Genomic DNA, 22,409 nt, shown 5'->3' with positions numbered 1-22,409 from the left:
CGGGCTGGGATACAACCTGTCAGCATACTCTCCACTGTGCTTCTAAAGAAGTCTATCGATGTTACTCATTTACACTGTTGCTACACCGAGGCTGGCAGGTGATGGGTGGATCCAGCTGAGGGAGCTTTGATGGGCCGATGGGGGAGTGGGGGAGTAGGGGAGAGTGGGAATAGGGACCAAGGCTGGGAGGTGATGGTGCAGATGACAAAGGGCAGTAGATTGTGTGCCGAATGGCCTGTTTTTGTGTTGTAATGTTCTGTGACTCTGTGACACTGAACATACAGAAGCCTGTAGACGTGTGCCACCAGGCTCGAGAACAGCTTCTACACACTGTTATTGACCACTGAATGGTCCCATAGTACAGTAGGGTGGGCTCTCCACCTCACAATCGACAGTATCCCATTAGGATCTTGAACTTCTCTGAAGCTGTTGCCCTGTATTCTGCATTGTTATGGATCTGATTTGTTCTGCCTCATCGCTCTGTATTTGGAGATACAGCAGGGTAACAGGCTGGTCCAGTCTAACGAGTCCACGTCGCCCAGTTATACCCACGTGACCAAGTAATGGACTATATCACTGGTCTCTTCGGATTGTGAGAGGGACCTGGAGCAGCACGAAGATCACAGGGAGAACATGCCAAGTCCTTCCAGACAGCGGCGTGAGTTGAGCCATCACCACTGGTGCTGTAGTAGCGTTAGGCTAATGGCTGTGCTACCATGCTGTCCCCAGCCTGGGGCAGCCGGGATCGCCATGGGGAGAATGAATATGCTCCTTACAGATGGCGGTGGGAATTGAACCCGGGTTACTGGCACTGTAATAGGGTTACCCTAACCGCCGCGACGCTGCACCGCCAGTTACACCCATGTGACGAATTAACCTACAAACCCGTAAGCTTTTGGAATATGGGAGGAAACCGGAACAGCTGGAGGAAACACATGGGGTCATGGGGAGAACGTACAACTCTCTTTAGACAGTGGTGGGAATTGAACCCGGCTCACTGGTGTTACACTAACTGCTATGCTACCATGCCGCCCAAGCCTTGAGGCCTGGTATTCCCAAGCGGTCCTGAGCCTTGAGGCCTGGTATTCCTGGGCGGTCCTGAGCCTTGAGGCCTTGTATTCCCAGGCGGTCCTGAGCCTTGAGGCCTGGTATTCCCGGGTGGTCCTGAGCCTTGAGGCCTTGTATTCCCAGGCGGTCCTGAGCCTTGAGGCCTGGTATTCCCAGGCGGTCCTGAGCCTTGAGGCCTGGTATTCCCAGGTGGTTCTGAGCCTTAGGCCTGGTATTCCCGGGTGGTCCTGAGCCTTGAGGCCTGGTACACTAAACCTAACCCTGTACATTTTTGGACTGTGGGAGGAATCTCCCACGGTCACCTTACAGACAGCGGCAGGAAGTGGCGCTGTAATTGTGTTCTGCTAACCGCTATGCTACCATGCCGCACCAGAGGCTTCGAGAGCGCGGACTGACAGTGTTGGTTCGAGATGGGTGGCGGACTCACGGTTGGTGACGCACTGTTCCACATCAGCGTCTTCTTCTTAATGGGACACTTGACTTTCGACAGGAGGTAGCAGGCGTTCTCCAGGTAGATGAGGATGGAGAGGACGGTGATTAGGGTCAGCATCCCGAAGACACCAATATCCAGCCAGGTCAGCTCTGCTCAAGGACAGGAACAGGACAAAGACTTGTGGAAGATGTGGCAAGGAATGGGTTAAGGTGACATGCAGACAAAGGTAGTTTACAGATTATAAACACCAGGAATTCTGCAGATGCTGAAAATCCAGAGTAATACAAAATACTGGAGGAACTCAGCAGGATAGGCAGCATCTATAGAGGGGAATAGACAGTCGACATTTCGGGCCGAGACCCTTCTTCAGGACTGGGAAGGAAGGGGGAAGACTCTAGAGTAAAAAGTTGGGGGGAGAGGAAGGAGGACAAGCTGGCGGGTGATAGGTGAGGGGAAAGGCGGACAGGCGTGGAGGGAGGATGAACTTAGAAGCTGGGAGATGACAGGTGGAAGAGGTATACGGCTGAAAGGAGAGGAGGTGACTATGGAGGAAAGGGAAGGAGGAGGGAAATCAGAGGGAGGTGATGGAGAGGTGAGGAGAACAGCAGCTGAGAGGGGACCCGGAATGGGAAGAGAGGAAAAGAGGAGGAGGAGTGCGGAAAAATTAATAGAAATAGGCTAAGTCGATGATCCTGCCACTAGGTTCACCAGATTGATTCCTGGGATGGCAGGACTTTCATATGAAGAAATACTGGATCGACTAGGCTTATACTCATTGGAATTTAGAAGATTGAGGGGGGATCTTATTGAAACATATACAATCCTAAAGGGATTGGACAGGCTAGATGCAGGAGGATTGTTTCCGATGTTGGGGAAGTCCAGAACGAGGGGTCACAGTTTGAGGATAGAGGGGAAGCCTTTTAGGACCGAGATTAGGAAAAACTTCTTCACACAGAGAGTGGTGAATCTGTGGAATTCTCTGCCACAGGAAACAGTTGAGGCCAGTTCATTGGCTATATTTCAGAGGGAGTTAGATATGGCCCTTGTGGCTAAAGGGATCAGGGGGTATGGAGGGAAGGCAGGTACAGGGTTCTGAGTTGGATGATCAGCCATGATCATAATAAATGGTGGTGCAGGCTCGAAGGGCCGAATGGCCTACTCCTGCACCTATTTTCTATGTTTCTATGTTTCTATGCGATCAGGTTGGAGGCTACCTAGATGGAATATGAAGTGTAGCCTTTCCGGTCTGAGAGTGGCCTCATCGTGGATGTAGAGGAGGCCGCGGAATTGCGTACCAGATTGGGTACGGAAAGTGGAAATGAAACGTGTGGCCACTGGGGCAGCCTGTCGTTCGCTGTGGTCGGAGTGTAGGTGCTCGATGACGTGGTCCCTCAATTTACGCGAGGTCTCACCACTGTGAGACGCCACGCCGGGAAGACCAGATTCTGTCACCGACCCCAGCAGCCTTGCAGGTAGAGTGCTGCCTCACCCGGGGACCTGAGCGGTAGTGAGGGAGGAGGTGTATGGGCAGGTGCAGCACTTGCAGGGGTAGGTGATGGGGGTAGGGAACAGGGGGTAAATTCACCCAGCATTTTGTGTGTGCAGTTTACAGATGGTGTGCAGTTCACCCAGGCAAGCAAGGGTTCTGAGGACACTGCAGAGCAGGGGCGGGAGATATTTGACTTGCTGAGACAAGATCAGGTCGTAACAGAACGATTCCAGGGTCACACTTTATTGGTCAGTTATTTTAACAGTTCTGAAGTATTATTGGCCTTTAATACATAGATTCTATTGGTTATTAACACCTGTGTCTCTGTATTGTGATTGGTGATTGATTATGCAAGTAAGGAATTTGAACATCTACAACGATACCAATTGGTCAGTATCAGTACCCAACTGATCAATTTCTCTACAGAAATGGTGATTCCTTGTTCAGACTTCTGAGCAGTTTGGTGAAAGGAGCAGGGCTGCACAGCTAAATGAACTGTGGTTGAGGGATGAGTGTGACTCCCCAGAGTCCAGTTAGTCGACAGTGACACACTCACGATGGGAACACCAGTGACGCAAGTCCTGAACTCCAGAGCTACAGGAAGATCTGATCTTCTTTGAGGTCCCATGGTCAGATCAGGAAGGGGAAGAGATCCCATGGTCAGATCAGGAAGGGGAAGAGGTCCTGTGGTCAGATTAGGAAGGGGAAGAGATCCCATGGTCAGATCGGGAAGGGGAAGAGGTCCCGTGGTCAGATCGGGTTTGCCATACACAGGAAGGGGAAGAGGTCCCATGGTCAGACCAGGAAGGGGAAGAGATCCCATGGTCAGACCAGGAAGGGGAAGAGGTCCCATGGTCAGATCGGGAAGGGGAAGAGGTCCCATGGTCAGACCAGGAAGGGGAAGAGATCCAATGGTCAGATCGGGAAGGGAAAGAGGTCCTGTGGTCAGATCGGGTTTGCCGTACACAGGAAGGGGAAGAGGTCCCATGGTCAGATTAGGAAGGGGAAGAGGTCCCATGGTCAGATTAGGAAGGGGAAGAGGTCCCATGGTCAGATCAGGACTGCTGTACACAGGAAGGGGAAGAGGAATCCTCTGCAGTGCTGGTTTGGATGCTGTGAGAATTCATGGGTGATACGGGGGCATAGCGGGTGGAAGTGCTGGCTCACAGCACCAGGGTCCTGGGTTCGATCCCCACCTGCAGCAGTGTCTGTCTGTGGAGTTCGTACGTTCTGCCTGTGACCCCATGGACTTCCCATCCATGGGGAGGCAGGTTTCAGCTTCCTCCAACATGCCAACGAGGTTGTATGGCCCCCATGACTTTTCATAAGTCTATGGATGAGGGAGTAGAATCTTGGAGGTGGGGATGTGACGGGGAAAATTAACGGAGGGCAGGATTTCTCTGAGAGACTTTAGGGACTTAATGGGCTGAAGATCCTTTTCACAGTTCATATCGAGAATGTAGAACATGGACAAGAGAAAATCTGCGGACGCTGGAAATCCGAGCAACACACACAGCATGCTGGAGGAACTCAGCAGGCCAGGCAGCATCTAAGGAAAGAGTAAACAGTCGACGTTTCAGGCTGGGCTCCAGCCCTGCCGAAGGGTCTCAGCCTGAAACGCTGACTGTACTTTTTTCCACAGATGCTGCCTGGCCTGCTGAGTTCCTCCAGCATTTTGTGTGCGTTGCATATAAAATGTGGAAGTGTGTCAGAGCGAAAGGACACGGCAAGTGGAAAGCAGGGTGGAAATGAAACTACTCGTTGCTGTGTGTCGGAGAGAGCAATGCTTTGCCCTGAGTCAAAGGTCAAGTTTAGAATCAGAATCGGGTTTATTACAAATCTTTATATGATGTGGTAGGAGTACAGTGCAAAGAAATAAAATTTAGTATTTGCAAGAATAACCTCTGTTGATCAGGGTTGACCATGAATGTTGTGTCTCAGCTGTTGTAAGTTTGATACACAAGCCAGGCCTGTACGATATGGAGAGCAAGCGGTTGCTCGTGTAGCAGGCTCCCCTCTCCACACAGCTGATGATCCCAAAGGAACAGCAGCAGCCAATACAATACAATACAACCAATACAATGTGGCAACAGTGGCGTCACAGGAATTCCCAGTCAGCGTTGAACTCAACACAGGGGCTCCTGCTATGGATTTATTCCAAAGCCATCCCCATCAGTGGGTATATCCGCAAAGCAGTGTAGATTTGAGTTCAGGGATTCCCTTCTAGATCAGCTGCCAACCACGACTGATGAGCCCCATCTCTCTGAAGCGACTGGTTCTAAGTAACCCGCCTTCGTCCCTTCTCCTGTCAGTAGAAGTGGTTCTGCCAGGCTTAGTAGCTAAGCCACATGTGGAGCCCAGGAGCTGGACTTGGTTGTCAGAGGCTATTTGAGGCAGATGCCATTTCATAGGTCGTGGGAACTTGTCCCCACTATCTCCCCTGGCTGTGACAACCTTAAGGAGCCAAAAAAATTATTATGGATTAAAATACAAATAGTCCACAAACTGTGCAAACAAGTTGTGCATATTGTCACATGCTCAAGTACACGGTACAGAAACTGCACTGTGGTGGTCAGGAAGCTCCACAATGCGTCATCACAACTGGCCAACACACACCCGCCATCAGGGACATGCAGACCGAAAGGAGCTGGAACAGGACCGGTAACGTCATGAACGATCCCACCCGCCCTGCTCACGGACTGTCTGTCCCACTCCCATCACGGTGGAGGCTACGTAGCATCCACACCAGGACCACCAGACTCAAAAACAGTTACTCTCCCCAAGCAGTGAGGCTGATCAACACCTCCACCCACTAACCCACCCCTCCACACCCCCGACCACCACTACTTTATCATTTCCTGTCAGTCACCCTATGTACAGACACTCCTGTGCCTAACGTCACTTTACGCACAAACAATCAATCTGTGTATATAAGCTATCTTATTATATTTATTGTGTTTTATTATGATTGTGTTCTTTATCTTATTGTGCTTTTTTGAGATGCATTGGATCTGGAGTAACAATGATTTTATTCTGCTTTACACTTGTGTACTGGAAATGACATTAAACAATTTTGAATCGTATCTTGAATCTTGATGCGTATGTCTGCACAGATGCAGAAAAATAACTTAACTTGGAGCAGCTTCACACGCACAGAGTATTAGAGACACAGCAGTCGAAATAAAACATGTGCCAAACACCAACGAACACGATTATAACAAAAGAAATCCACTGTGATACCGTGGTCACAGTGTTGTTACACTGCGGTAGTGATTTGGATTGGTGCCGGTTGGTTGAAGAACCAGTAGCCTCTCCTGAACCTGGTGGTGGGAGCTGTGAGAAGATGGCCTGGCCCGGATGGAGGGGACGGTTGGTGATGATTGTGGCAGTACCTGCTGTGGGGTGGGTCGTGCCAGTGATGTGGAGCCGAGACTGCTACTCTCTTACGTTCTGCTTTTGGGTTTGATTAACGCATAGGTTACAGCACCGTGGAGAATTCGAGTCCTGTAGAGCTGTGTCTAGTTCCATGAAGTGACCTCGATTAAAGATTAGAGATTAGGTTTTTTTGTCACATGTACAGTACAGTGAAATGTCGAAACATACAGTCAACTGTGCTGTTTGTCTCAACAGCCCACACAGTCCAAGAACGTGCTGGGGGAGGCCTGAAACTGTCACCATACCTCTGGCACCGACATATTAGTAGTGCGATCACTCGAGTGATCACTTGAGCAGAATTTAGTCAAGATGGCGCTAAACGGCGACTCCTTCGCTTGCATCTCTGGAAACAGCTCTATTTCCATCTTTAGTCTCTCGATTTTTCTCCTTTCAGGGTTATTTTGAAGACCCTGACCTGGAGTTACACGCTGACTATGGTACTTTGAGGGAATGGGACCCACCCTCAGGGTTTCACGACTGGCCTTTGTTCAATATGCCAAGGACGCAGCCTAAGAGGTTCGCTCACCTTTGGAGGTCTGAGATCTCGTGGCTCTGGAGATGGGAGGATCGAAGGTTGGTGTCCCGGCAAGAGATCGGTGTGTCGTGGGAGTTGAAAGATCTACAGCTGTGTGCCCAGAGACCTGAGATCTTTGGGTACAGAGCTCGGAAAAAGTGACGCAACGGACTTTTAACATTGTAAACCCGTGAGTTGTTTGTTATGTCTCCCCTCTCACTGTGAAACGGAGACATCCCTTTCTCCCTTATTAGGGAGAGAGAGAGAGAGCCTGTGGTATGTTCAATACTGGGTGAACAAGTAGTCTTTGGGGTACTGCAAGTCTGTGTCTTTGCTGTTGCTTTGCTGCACGCTTCAGTGCTCGATGACGGGTGCCGATGCTTTTTTTTGCTAGAGGGGGGAGGGGGGATTATTGCTTGCCGCTGCTTATGCGCGGGAGGGATGGGAGCTAGGGGGTGTACTTTGGGGTTCTAACATTTGACTGTCATTTATTCTTTGGGACACTCCTCTGTTTTCATGGATGGTTGTGAAGAAAAAGCATTTCAGGATGTACGGTGGCATGCAAAAGTTTGGGCTCCCTGGTCAAAATTTCTGTTACTGTGAATAGTTAAGTGAGTAGAAGATGAACTGATCTCCAAAAGTCATAAAGTTAAAGATGAAACATTCTTTTCAACATTTTAAGCAAGATTAGTGTATTATTTTTGTTTTGTACAATTTTAGAGTGAAAAAAATGAAAGGAGCACCATGCAAAAGTTTGGGCACCCCAAGAGATTTGAGCTCTCAGATAACTCTTATCAAGGTCTCAGACATTAATTAGCTTGTTAGGGCTATGGCTTGTTCACAGTCATCATTAGGAAAGGCCAGGTGATGCAAATTTCAAAGCTTTATAAATACCCTGACTCCTCAAAGCTTGTCCCAACAATCAGCAGCCATGGGCTCCTCTAAGCAGCTGTCTAGCACTCTGAGAATTAAAATAAATGATGCCCACAAAGCAGGAGAAGGCTAGAAGATAGCAAAGCGTTTTCAGGTAGCCGTTTCCTCAGTTCATAATGTAACTAAGAAATGGCAGTTAACAGGAACGGTTGAGGTCAAGTTGAGGTCTGGAAGACCAAGAAAACTTTCCGAGAGAACTGCTCGTAGGATTGCTAGAAAGGCAAATCAAAACCCTTGTTTGACTGCAAAAGACCTTCAGGAAGATTTAGCAGACTCTGGAGTGGTGGTGCACTGTTCTACTGTGCAGCGACACCTGCACAAATAAGACCTTCATGGAAGAGTCATCAGAAGAAAACCTTTCCTGCATCCTCACCACAAAATTCAGCATCAGAAGTTTGCAAAGGAACATCTAAACAGGCCTGATGCATTTTGGAAACAAGTCCTGTGGAATGATGAAGTTAAAATAGAACTTTTTGGCTGCAATGAGCAAAGGTATGTTTGGAGAAAAAAGGGTGCAGAATTTAATGAACACCTTTCCAACTGTTAAGCATGGGGGTGATCGATCATGCTTTGGGCTTGTGTTGTAGCCAGTGGCATGGGGAACATTTCACTGGGAGAGGGAAGAATGAATTCCATTAAAAATATCAGCAAATTCTGGAAGCAAACAGCACACTGTCTGTGAAAAAGCTGAAGATGAAAAGAAGATGGCTTCTACAACAGGATAATGATCCTAAACACACCTCAAAATCCACAATGGACTACCTCAAGAGGCGCAAACTGAAGGTTTTGTCATGTTCTTCACAGTCCTCTGACCTAAACTTATGAGGTGTTAGCTTTCATAAGTCGAGGGATAGAGTTTAAGAGTCGCGAAGTAATGATGCAGCTCTATAAAACTCTAGTTAGGCCACACTTGGAGTACTGTGTCCAGTTCTGGTCGCCTCACTATAGGAAGGATGTGGAAGCATTGGAAAGGGTACAGAGGAGGTTTACCAGGATGCTGCCTGGTTTAGGAAGTATGCATTATGATCAGAGATTAAGGGAGCTAGGGCTTTACTCTCTGGAGAGAAGGAGGACGAGAGGAGACATGATAGAGGTGTACGAGATATTAAGAGGAATAGATAGAGTGGACAGCCAGTGCCTCTTCCCCAGGGCACCACTGCTCAATACAAGGGGACATGACTTTAAGGTAAGGGGTGGGAAGTTCAAGGGGGATATTAGAGGAAGGTTTTTTACTCAGAGAGTAGTTGGTGCATGGAATCCACTGCCTGAGTCAGTGGTGGAGGCAGATACACTAGCGAAATTTAAGAGACTACTAGACAGGTATATGGAGGAATTTAAGGTGTGGGGTTATGTGGGAGGCGGGGTTTGAGGGTTGGCACAACAATGTGGGCCGAAGGACCTGTACTGTGCTGTACTATTCTATGTTCTATGGTCTATGTAAACATCATCGAAAATCTGTGGATAGACCTCAAAAGAGCAGTGCATGCAAGATGACCCAAGAATCTCACAGAACTAGAAGCCTTTTGCTAGGAAGAATGGGCGAAAATCCCTCAAACAAGAATTGAAAGACTTTTAGCTGGCCACAGAAAGCGTTTACAAGCTGTGATACTTGCCAAAGGGGGTGTTACTAAGTACTGACCATGCAGGGTGCCCAAACTTTTGCTTCGGGCCCTTTTCCTTTTTTGTTATTTTGAAACTGTAAAAGATCGAGATAAAAAAGTTTTCTTGCTTAAAATATTAAAGAAATGTGTCATCTTTAAGTTTATGCCTTTTGGAAATCAGTTCATCTTTTATAACCATTTAACAATTACAGCACGGAAACAGGCTACTCGCTTAGCTATTCACAGTAACAGAAATTTTGAGCGGGGTGCCCAAACTTTTGCATGCCACTGTATATTGTATACATTTCTCTGACATTAAATGTATCTTTGAAACCTTTGAGTCGAGTATGATGTTCTCCCTAGTGGATTTTCCCTTGCTGGAGAAAGCCTGGGTATGTCTTTGTTTAAGGTAGGGAGTCTGATGCACAGATAGCTACCACACAGTCCTTGCCAGGTCGGGGTCAGGGTCCAGTGGCGAGGCAGGCAGGGTGTCTGGGGACCCTTCACCATTGCCGCCTTCCCCTGCCTCCACTGTCATTGTGATGTGTCATCATCTTCTGCCAGCTCCACTGTTCAGGTCTTTGTTGGATCGGTCTTTGTCTGGACCCTTCCCCTTGACCTTGGGTGACCCCACCAGGAGCTAAGCTTGGGACAGCTTCGCTCTTGGGACCTCAGGACGGCCTCTCCACCATGAAAAGGTGACGGTCCTCGGGGAAGTCTGGAATCAACATAGCATGCCCACGATTCACTAACCCTGGCCCTAACCTGTACATTTCCAGAATGTGGCAGGAAACCCGCTCGGTCATGGGGAGAACGTACAAACTCCTCACAGACAGTGGCGAGAGTTGAACCTGTGTCACTGGACACTGAAGCAGGTCTCACTCCGGAGAAATGAGCACAAACTCTAGTCTGACCTTGTAGTGAGGCACTGAAGGAGATGTCTCACCACTGGGGGAGTGGGACTGTTTCGGAGGATTCAACAACCCCTTCCCATGCCCATGGCTGGGTAGAGGAACAGGGAACCTCTCCCCAGTACGTTGGATAGCAGCCACCTCACAACCAATGGTGTTAACAATTCTGACAAAGGTCACGGACTCGTATACCGTCTGACCTGCTCATCTATTATATTTCTTTCACACTTCAACAAACATGGATTCCATCTTGTCACCCAGTGACAAGCTCCAAAACCTGGGCCTCTGTGTCTCCCTCTGCAACTGGATCCTTCACTCCCTCACGGGGAGACCACAGTCAGTGCGGATCAGAAACAACATCCTCTCACACTAGCGCACCCCAGGGACGTGTGCTTAGCCCACTGCTCTACTCTCTCGATACCCATGACTGTGTGGCTGGCCAACTGTAGATCTGCCGATGACATACCCGCTGTTGGCGGAATCTCAATGGTGAGGAGGAGCTGTACAGGAGCTAGAGAGATCGGCTGGGCGAGTGACGTCACAGCAGCAACCTTGCCATCAACATCAGTCAAACCAGGGAATCGATTGTGGATTTCAGAAAGGGGAAGTCGAGAGAACACACATCAGTCCCCGTCGAGGGATCAGCAGGGGAAAGGCTGAGCAGATTCAAGTTCCTGAGCGTCAGCATCTCTGAAGATCTACCCTGGGCCCAACATATTGATGCAATTACAAAGAAGGCACGACAGCCGCTATATTTCATTAAAAGTTTGAGGAGATTTGGTACATCACCAAAGACAAATTTCTGGATTCTAATTAGTTACATCACCGTCTGCTATGGAAGGGGGCCACTGCACAGGATCGGAAAAAGCTGCAGAGATTTGTGAACTCAGCCAGCTCCATCATGGGCTCTAGCCCCCCCAGTGGCTAGGGCATCTTCAAAAGGAGGTGCCTCAAAATATAGCGTCCATCATTAAGGACCCCCATCACCCAGGACCTGCCCTCTTCTCATTGCTGCCATCAAGAAGGAGGAACAGGAGCCTGAAGACACACACTCAGTGCTTTATGAACAGTTTCTTCCCCTCCAGCATCAGATTTCTGAATGGTCCATGATCCCATGAACAGCACCTCGCTAATTTGTTTGTTATTTGTAATATGTATATTATTGTAATTCACGGTAATTGTTACGTCTTGCACTGTGATGTTGCCATAAAACAACTGATTTCATGACGTATGTCAGTGGTAATAAACCTGATTCTGATTCGGGCCCATTCCAAGAATGACCAGAGGTTTGGACAATTTAAGCACCAGGCCAGAGTGAAGAGATCAGGGTGTCAGGGCAGGAGGTGAGGGACGGGCCGGTTCAGTTCACTGCTCCATGAGATTTACTCGTCTCTGCACTGAACTAAGGCTCTGGCCTGCAACTAACGGGCTTCTGAATCGGCTGTGGATCAGTTCTGAATGCTACTCGCTTACTTATATTGTTTGCACAATTTGCATTTTTTCTCTCTGCACGCTGGGTGTTTGACGGTCTTCTTTTGTTCTTAATGGGTTCTATTTGGGCTTCTTTGTTTCGTGGCTGCCTGTTAAGAGACAAATCTCAAGGTTGTATGAAGTACACATACTTTGATAACAAATATACTTTGAACTTTGAGTGTGTTTAGGAAAAAATCTGATAGATTATTGGTTAATAGGGAATGATGGATTGGTGCAGGAATTGGTATTGGGCAAAAGGATGAATCAACATGACAGATAAGGTGGGCACATTAGGAACATTTAAAATCCCTTTGGATAAGTACATGGATAGAAGAGGCTTAACATGGTGGGGGACCTTTCAGAGATGATACACAGGGCAAGTTTTTTACACAGAGTTGTGGAATATTGCTATTGGGTTATTATTGTCACATGTACTGAGATACAGTGAAAATCTTGTCTTGCACACTGTTCATACAGACCAGATCATTACACAGTGCATTGAGCTAGAACAAGGGAAAACAATAACGGAATGCAGAACAAAGGGTAACAGCTGCAGAGAAGTGCAGTGTGGGAAACAGTAAGGTGGAAGGTCATAATGAGGCAGATTGCAAAGTCAAGTGTCTGAATTATCGTACTGGGAACCATTCAATACTGCGGGGTAGAAGCTGTGCTCGAGCCTGGTGGTACATGCTTTCAGGCTTTTGTGTCTCTGCCCAATGGGAGAGGGGAGAAGAGAGAATAAACAGGATGTTGCACAGATACTGGAACACACACAAAGTGCTGGAGGAACTAGCAGCTCAGGCGTCTTCTTAAAAAAGTGCATAATGTGCCACCAGGGAGCTGCTGGAGGCAAATGTGACAGAGGTGTTCAGGAGCCTTAGACTGTTGGCAAATTGGGCCACTTAGCCAAGAAGCCACTTAGCCACTGATCCCAGGAATGAAGGGGTTAATGTATGAGGCTCTGGGATTGTAGTCGGTGGAGTTCAGAAGAATGAGCAGGGATCTCATTGAAACATCAAATATTGAAAGGCCTTGATGGAGTAGATGTGGGGAGGATCGTAGGGGAGACGAGGACCGGAGGGCACTGACTCAGAATAGAGAGACACTTCTTCGGGACAGAGATGATTAGTCAGAGGGTGGTAAGTCTGTGGAATTCATTGCCACAGATGGCTGTGAAGGCCAAGTCATTGGGTGTATTTAAGGTGGAGGTTGATAGGTTCTTGATGAGTCAGGGCATGAAAGGTTACGGGGAGAAGACAGAAGATTGAGGTTGAGAGGGATAATAAATCAGCCATGATTGAATGGTGGAGCAGACTCGATGGGCTGAATGACCAATTCTGCTCCTATATCTTACTGTTTAGACAGGTAGGTGAATGTGGAGAGAATGGAAGCATATGGACTTAGTGCGTGCAGAAAGGTTAGTTCAGTTGGACATTTGGTTAGCTTGGTTGGACATTTGGTTAGATGGCATAATGTTGAGGGGCAAGTGGCCTGCTCCTGTGCTGTACAGGTCTTGCCCTGACTTACCCATTATGAGGTTGAAGGATCTCGGAGGTGGCAAGAAGCAAGCTTTGGACACATTGAACTTCTCGATCAGCTCCAGGATGTTTGGAGGAAGCCTTCAAAGTAAAGAATAGATACCATTTTCAGAACATAATTCGCTTATCCACATCCCTGCTAAGTCACCGTCCAAGCCATGCTGTTTTCTTGCTATTACCATCCAGACCATGCTCTCTTCTCACTACTACCTTCGCTCAAGACGTACAGGTCCCTCATGTTCCACACCACCAGGTTCAGGAACAGTTATTACCCCTCAACCATCAGGTCCCACACCACCAGGTTCAGGAACAGTTATTACCCCTCAACCATCAGGTCCCACACCACCAGCTTCAGGAACAGTTATTATCCCTCAACCATCAGGTCCCACACCACCAGCTTCAGGAACAGTTATTACCCCTCAACCATCAGGTCCCACACCACCAGGTTCAGGAACAGTTATTACCCCTCAACCATCAGGTCCCACACCACCAGGTTCAGGAACAGTCATTACCCCACAACCATCATGTCCCACACCACCAGGTTCAGGAACAGTAATTACCCCTCAACCATCAGGCCCCACACCACTAGGTTCAGGAACAGTAATTACCCCTCAACCATCAGGTCCCACACCACCAGGTTCAGGAACAGTTATTACCCCTCAACCATCAGGTCCCACACCACCAGGTTCAGGAACAGTTATTACCCCTCAACCATCAGGTCCCACATCACCAGGTTCAGGAACAGTCATTTCCCCACAACCATCAGGTCCCACACCACCAGGTTCAGGAACAGTTATTACCCCTCAACCATCAGGTCCCACACCACCAGGTTCAGGAACAGTTATTACCCCTCAACCATCAGGTCCCACACCACCAGGTTCAGGAACAGTTATTACCCCTCAACCATCAGGTCCCACACCACCAGGTTCAGGAACAGTTATTACCCCTCAACCATCAGGTCCCACACCACCAGGTTCAGGGACAGTTGTTACCCCTCAACCATCAGGTCCCACACCACCAGGTTCAGGAACAGTTATTACCCCTCAGCCAATCATGTCTGACGAATCTCATAGAATTTTTTGAGGATGTAACTAGTAGAGTGGATAGGGGAGAACCAGTGGATGTGGTATATTTGGATTTTCAAAAGGCTTTTGACAAGGTCCCACACAGGAGATTAGTGTGCAAACTTAAAGCACACGGTATTGGGGGTAAGATATTGATGTGGATAGAGAATTGGTTTGCAGTCAGGAAGCAAAAAGTGGGAATAAACGGGACCTTTTCAGAATGGCAGGCAGTGACTAGTGGGGTACCGCAAGGCTCAGTGCTGGGACCCCAGTTGTTTACAATTTATATTAATGACTTGGATGAGGGAATTAAATGCAGCATCTCCAAGTTTGCGGATGACACGAAGCTGGGTGGCAGTGTTAGCTGTGAGGAGGATGCTAAGAGGATGCAGGGTGACTTGGATAGGTTGGGTGAGTGGGCAAATTCATGGCAGATGCAATTTAATGTGGATAAATGTGAAGTTATCCACTTTGGTGGCAAAAATAGGAAAACAGATTATTATCTGAATGGTGGCCAATTAGGAAAAGGGGAGGTGCAACGAGACCTAGGTGTCATTATACACCAGTCATTGAAAGTGGGCATGCAGGTACAGCAGGCGGTGAAAAAGACGAATGGTATGCTGGCATTTATAGCAAGAGGATTCGAGTACAGGAGCAGGGAGGTACTATTGCAGTTGTACAAGGCCTTGGTGAGACCACACCTGGAGTATTGTGTACAGTTTTGGTCCCCTAATCTGAGGAAAGACATTCTTGCCATAGAGGGAGTACAAAGAAGGTTCACCAGATTGATTCCTGGGATGGCAGGACTTTCATATGAAGAAAGACTGGATGAACTGGGCTTGTACTCGTTGGAATTTAGAATATTGAGGGGGGATCTGATTGAAACGTATAAAATCCTAAAGGGATTGGACAGGCTAGATGCAGGAAGATTGTTCCCGATGTTGGGGAAGTCCAGAACGAGGGGTCACAGTTTGAGGATAAAGGGGAAACCTTTTAGGACTGAGATTAGGAAAAACTTCTTCACACAGAGAGTGGTGAATCTGTGGAATTCTCTGCCACAGGAAACAGTTGAGGCCAGTTCATTGGCTATATTTAAGAGGGAGTTAGATATGGCCTTTGTGGCTACGGGAATCAGGGGGTATGGAGGGAAGGCTGGTACAGGGTTCTGAGTTGGATGATCAGCCATGATCATAATAAATGGCGGTGCAGGCTCGAAGGGCCGAATGGCCTACTCCTGCACCTATTTCTATGTTTCTATGTTCAGGAACAGTTATTACCCCTCAATCATCAGGTCCCACACCACCAGGTTCAGGAACAGTTATTACCCCTCAAATATCAGGCCCCACACCACCAGGTTCAGGAACAGTTATTACCCCTCTACCATCAGGTCCCACACCACCAGCTTCAGGAACAGTTTTTACCCCTCAACCATCAGGTCCCACACCACCAGGTTCAGGAACAGTTATTACCCCTCAACCATCAGGTCCCACACCACCAGGTTCAGGAACAGTTATTACCCCTCAACCATCAGGTCCCACACCACCAGGTTCAGGAACAGTTATTACCCCTCAACCATCAGGTCCCACACCACCAGGTTCAGGAACAGTTATTACCCCTCAACCATCAGGTCCCACACCACCAGCTTCAGGAACAGTTATTACCCCTCAACCATCAGGTCCCACACCACCAGGTTCAGGGACAGTTATTACCCTACAACCATCAGGTCCGACAACACCAGGTTTAGGAACAGTTATTACCCCTCAGCCAATCATGTCTGACGAATCTCATAGAATTTTTTGAGGATGTAACTAGTAGAGTGGATAGGGGAGAACCAGTGGATGTGGTATATTTGGATTTTCAAAAGGCTTTTGACAAGGTCCCACACAGGAGATTAGTGTGCAAACTTAAAGCACACGGTATTGGGGGTAAGGTATTGATGTGGATAGAGAATTGGTTAGCAGACAGGAAGCAAAGAGTGGGAATAAACGGGACCTTTTCAGAATGGCAGGCAGTGACTAGTGGGGTACCGCAAGGCTCAGTGCTGGGACCCCAGTTGTTTACAATATATATTAATGACTTGGATGAGGGAATTAAATGCAGCATCTCCAAGTTTGCGGATGACACGAAGCTGGGCGGCAGTGTTAGCTGTGAGGAGGATGCTAGGAGGATGCTAAGAGGATGCAGGGTGACTTGGATAGGTTGGATGAGTGGGCAAATTCATGGCAGATGCAATTTAATGTGGATAAATGTGAAGTTATCCACTTTGGTGGCAAAAATAGGAAAACAGATTATTATCTGAATGGTGGCCGATTAGGAAAAGGGGAGGTGCAACGAGACCTGGGTGTCATTATACACCAGTCATTGAAAGTGGGCATGCAGGTACAGCAGGCGGTGAAAAAGGCGAATGGTATGCTGGCATTTATGGCAAGAGGATTCGAGTACAGGAGCAGGGAGGTACTACTGCAGTTGTACAAGGCCTTGGTGAGACCACACCTGGAGTATTGTGTGCAGTTTTGGTCCCCTAATCTGAGGAAAGACATTCTTGCCATAGAGGGAGTACAAAGAAGGTTCACCGGATTGATTCCTGGGATGGCAGGACTTTCATATGAAGAAAGACTGGATCGACTAGGCTTATACTCATTGGAATTTAGAAGATTGAGGGGGGATCTGATTGAAACGTATAAAATCCTAAAGCGATTGGACAGGCTAGCTGCAGGAAGATTGTTCCCGATGTTGGGGAAGTCCAGAACGAGGGGTCACAGTTTGAGGATAAAGGGGAAACCTTTTAGGACCGAAATTAGGAAAAACTTCTTCACACAGAGAGTGGTGAATCCGTGGAATTCTCTGCCACAGGAAACAGTTGAGGTCGGTTCATTGGCTATATTTAAGAGGGAGTTAGATATGGCCCTTGTGGCTACGGGGATCAGGGGGTATGGAGGGAAGGCTGGTACAGGGTTCTGAGTTGGATGATCAGCCATGATCATAATAAATGGCAGTGCAGGCTCGAAGGGCCGAGTGGCCTACTCCTGCACCTATTTTCTATGTTTTTATGTTTCTATGTTCAGGAACAGTTATTACCCCTCAACCATCAGGTCCCACATCACCCCATTCAGGAGCAGTTATTACCCCTCAACCATCAGGTCCCACACCACCAGGATCAGGAATAGTTATTATCCTACAACCATCAGGTCCCACACCACCAGGTTCAGGAATAGTTATTATCCTACAACCACCAGGTCCCACACCACCAGGTTCAGGAACAGTTATTACCCCTCAATCATCAGGTCCCACACCACCAGGGTCAGGAACAGTTATTACCCCTCAACCATCAGGTCCCATACCACCAGGTTCAGGAACAGTTATTATCCCTCAACCATCAGATCCCACATCACCCCATTCAGGAACAGTTATTACCCCTCAACCATCAGGTCCCACACCACCAGGATCAGGAATAGTTATTACCCCTCAATCATCAGGTCCCACACCACCAGGTTCAGGAACAGTTATTACCCCTCAATCATCATGTCCCACACCACCAGGTTCAGGAACAGATATTACCCCTCAGCCATCAGGTCCCACACCACCAGGTTCAGGGACAGTTATTACCCCTCAGCCATCAGGTCCCACACCACCAGGTTCAGGAACAGTTATTACCCCTCAACCATCGGGCTCCCGAACCTGATAACTTCACTCAACTGCACTTACCCCAACACTGAAATATTCCCACAACCTATGGACTCACTTTCAAAGACTCTCCATCTCATGTTCTCAATATTTATTTATTTATTTATTATTTCTTTTTTTTCTCTCTCTTTTTGTATTTGCACAGTTTGTTGTTTATTTGTACCTTAGTTGTATTTCTTTCATTGGGTGAGGTCTTCCATTGATTTTATTGTTTTTTTTGTATTTGGAATCAGAATCAGAATCAGGTTTATTATCTCCGGCATGTGACGTGAAATTTGTTAACTTAGCAACAGCAGTTCAATGCAATACATAATCTAGCAGAGAGAGAAAAGGATATAATATAACAATAAAAAACAAGTACATCAATTGCGTATATTGAACAGATTTTAAAAATGTGCAAAAACAGAAATACTGTATATTTAAAACAGTGAGATAGTGTACAAGGATTCAATGTCCATTTAGGAATCGGATGGCAGAGGGGAAGAAGCTGTTCCTGAATCGCAGAGTGTGTGCCTTCAGGCTTCTGTATCTCCTACCTGATGGTAACAGTGAGAAAAGGGCATGCCCTGGGTGCTGAAGGTCCTTAATAATGGACGCTGCCTTTCTGAGACACTGCTCCCTAAAGATGTCCTGGGTACTTTGTAGCCTAGTGCCCAAGATGGAGCTGACTAGATTTACAACCTTCTGCAGCTTCTTTCAGTCCTGTGCAGTAGCCCCTCCATACCAGACAGTAAGGCAGCCTGTCAGAATGCTCTCCATAGTACAACTATAGAAGTTTTTGAGTGTATTTGTTGACATGCCAAATCTCTTTAAACTCCAAATGAAGTATAATGGCTGTCTTGCCTTCTTTATAACTACATCAGTATGTTGGGACGAGGTTAGATCCTCAGAGATCTTGACACCCATGAACTTGAAGCTGCTCACTCTCTCCACTTCTGATCCCTCTATGAGGATTGATATGTGTTCCTTTGTCTTACCTTTCCTGAAGTCCACAATCAGCTCTTTAGTATTACAGACGTTGAGTGCCAGGTTGTTGCTGCGACACCACTCCATTAGTTGGCATATCTCACTCCTGTACGCCCCCTTGACACCACCTGAGACTCTACCAACAATGGTTGTATCGTCAGCAAATTTATAGATGGTATTTGAGCTGTGCCTAGCCACACAGTCATGGGTATAGAGAGAGTAGAGCAGTGGGCTAAGCACACACCCCTGAGGTGTGCCAGTGTTGATCGTCAGCGAGGAGGAGATATTATCACCAATCCTCACAGACTGTGGTCTTCCGGTTAGGAAGTCAAGGGTCCAATTACAGAGGGAGGTACAGAGGCCCAGGTTCTGCAACTTCTCAATCAGGATTGTGGGAATGATGGTATTAAATACTGAGCTATAGTCGATGAACAGCATCCTGACGTAGGTGTTTATGTTGTCTCGGTGGTCTAAAGCCGTGTGGAGAGCCATGGAGATTGTATCTGCCATTGACCTATTGTGACGATAGGCAAATTGCAGTGGGTCCAGGTCCTTGCTGAGGCAGGAGTTCAGTCTAGTCATGACTTCCTCGGGTGCTCTGGTTTCATCCGACAGTCCGAAGATACGGGTTAGGGTTAGTGAGCTGTGGGCACGCTATGTTGGTACCGGAAGCATGCTGACACTTGCAAGCTGCCCCCAGCACATCCTCAGACTGTGTTGGTCATTAACAAATGATGCATTTCGCTGTGTGTTTTGATGTACCTGTGACAGGTAAAGCAAATCTAATCATGAGAGGTATAGACAGGGTAGATGGTGGAAGTGTCAACTGCTAGAAGGTGTAGCTGTACGGTGAGAGGAGGGAATGTTTCCTAATTTATTTATTTAGTGATACAGTGCAGAACATGCCTTTCGAATTGCGCCACCCAGCAACCCACCTATTTAACCCTAGCCTAATCACAGGACAGTTTACAATGACCAATTAACCCATTAATTGGTACGCCTTTGGACTGTGTGGTAAACCGGAGGTAACCCACGCGGTCACGAGGAGAACGTACAATCTCTGACAGACGTCGCTGAGGTTGAACTCTGAACTCGGGGATGCCCTGGGCTGGAATCCCCAAGCGTTGTGCTATGTGCGGTTCACTGTGACGGGTGCCTGGTATGGGCTGCATGTGGTGCTGGTGCAAGCAGGTACAATCATGTTGCTTATGAAGCATTTAGACAGAGATGTGTGGGAAGAGAGGAATTAGACCATGTACTAGCATGTGTGCAACTTAAGTTGGCACTGGGGTCAGCAGAGACATTGTGGGCCAAAAGGCCTCTTCCTGGGCTGTTCTGTCCTGTGAATCAAAAGGGTGTGTACGTTCCTGACAATGGTTCATCATCGAAATGAACAGCAGCTCTGAAACACACTCTATATCAGGTACACCTGTTCCTTAATGCAAATATCTCATCAGTCAATCACGTGGCAGCAAGCAGGCATGGTCAAGAGGTTCACTTGTTCTTCGAAGCAAAATGGGGAAGAAATGTAATCTGGTCGCAGAATGATTGTTGGTGCCAGATGGGGAAGTTTGAGTAGCTCAGAAACTGCCGATCTCCTGGGATTTTCATGCACAATAGTCTCTAGAATTTACAGAGAATGGTGCAAAAAACAAAAAGAAAATCCATTGAGGGGCAGGTCTGTGGGTAAAAAAACGCCTTGTTAATGAGAGAGGTCAGAGGAGAATGGCCAGACTGATTAAAGCATACAGGAAGGTGACAGTAACTCAAATAACCACAGGTTACAACAGAGGTGTGCAGAAGAGCATCTCTGAATGCACAACGTATTGAACCTTGAAGTGGATGGGCTACAGCAGCAGAAGATCACAAAAATACACCCAGTGGCTACTTTATTTGGTAAGTGAATCGAAGGAGTTTGGAGGGTTTTTGACCAATCATGGGCAATGGCACTAGTTTGGTGGGCATCATGGTTGCTATGGAGATTTAGAGTCAGAGAGTCATAGAATACTACAGTGCAGGAGCAGGCCCTTCTGCCCTTCTAATCTGTGCTGATCTAATAATCCATTAATTACATTGATCTGCAACTGGATCACAGACTTCCATATACCTCTCATCAATCCAGATTTCTCTTAAATGTTGAAATCAGCCTCACGTCCTCCACATTCGCACCACCCATTGAGTGAAGAAATTCCCCATCATGTACTGCTCAAACATTTCCTCTTTCACCTTTCACCCATGACCTCTAGTTCTAGTCTCACCCAACTTCAGTCGACAAGGCTTGTTTGCATTTTCCGCATCTATACTCCTCATAGTTTTCTATACTGTGCTGTGCAAAAGTCTTAGGCACAAAAATAGCTAGGGTACTAGGACTTTAGCACAGTACTGTATTTGTCAACATGGAGTAGAGGGCAAGTTTGTAAATCTAGCAGGAGCAAAGGATGTTAGGAATGGCAAGGGCAGAGTGTCACAGGAGGGGTGTGGACAGGTAGCAGAGAAGGAGTACCAAGGGCCGAGGTCATAGTGCAGGAACAGGCCCTTCTGCCCTTCTAATCTGTGCTGATCTTCGAATCCATCTCGTTACATTGACCTGCAACTGGATCGTAGATTCCCATATACCTCTCATCCATCCAGATTTCTCTAAAATGTTGAAATCAACCCCACGTCCTCCACACCCAACCCTGAGACACTAGGCATGATCACTTAATTCTAAACAATTGGTTTATTGATCATGATAGAATGTCCCTCTGGTGCTTCTTGCTTCCTCTGCTCTCCCTTCCCTTTTCCCCACCATGATTTCCCTCTCCCTGCCCCCTTCCCACTCTCAGCGACCCATATCAGAGACCCATATCAAAATCAGGTTTATTATCACTCACATATCTCATGACATTTGATTTTGTTTTTGTGACAGCAGTACAGTGCAACACATAAAATTACTACAGTACTGTGCAAAAGTCAATAGAATCTGTCAATTCTAGAACCGAAGTGTCCTGGGACTTCTAGCAGCCAAAGGAAAGAGAGATAACAAGCCAAGCCCATGACCCCTGCTTGCCATTTAACACAACCCATGCCTGTGCCTTCAACTCTGTTACCTGGTGTCTTCCTCGGGATAATTTACTCCCATCTCTTTGGTGACTTCAGAGAGCTCGGTGTGGTTGCTGAGATCAGTGGTGTGTGAGCTGGTGTTCCCAGAGTGGAGGGAGGGTGTTACAGGGTACTGAACTCCGGAACATAACCTTAGTCAAATTCTATTACTAGTAACAGTTTACCTTTGGATTCTTGGCTGTGCTCTCAGTTCTGGAC

The 22,409-nt window shown here is 47.4% G+C and overlaps 1 protein-coding gene across 2 annotated transcripts in view; it reads right to left on the bottom strand.

The window, feature by feature from the left end:
- Nucleotides 1-22,311, bottom strand: part of LOC134345112 (organic solute transporter subunit alpha-like) — a 51,251-nt gene extending 28,940 nt beyond the window's left edge. The window contains exons 1-4 of one of the 2 annotated variants that reach the window (XM_063045285.1): nt 22,199-22,310; nt 18,307-18,457; nt 13,385-13,476; nt 1,496-1,650 (exon numbers count right to left, since the gene is read on the bottom strand). In XM_063045285.1, coding sequence (XP_062901355.1) covers nt 1,496-1,650; nt 13,385-13,476; nt 18,307-18,326 — 267 coding nt within the window. In that variant the 5' untranslated portion in view covers nt 18,327-18,457; nt 22,199-22,310. Of the gene's footprint in view, nt 1-1,495; nt 1,651-13,384; nt 13,477-18,306; nt 18,458-22,198 lie in introns of both variants that reach the window. The other variant, XM_063045284.1, reaches the window with a different exon arrangement.
- Nucleotides 22,312-22,409: the final 98 nt, after the last annotated feature.

Source organism: Mobula hypostoma, chromosome 4 (genome assembly GCF_963921235.1).
Source record: "Mobula hypostoma chromosome 4, sMobHyp1.1, whole genome shotgun sequence".
NCBI classification, from domain to species: Eukaryota; Metazoa; Chordata; class Chondrichthyes; order Myliobatiformes; family Myliobatidae; genus Mobula; species Mobula hypostoma.
This window is presented reverse-complemented; position numbering and strand designations above follow the sequence as displayed.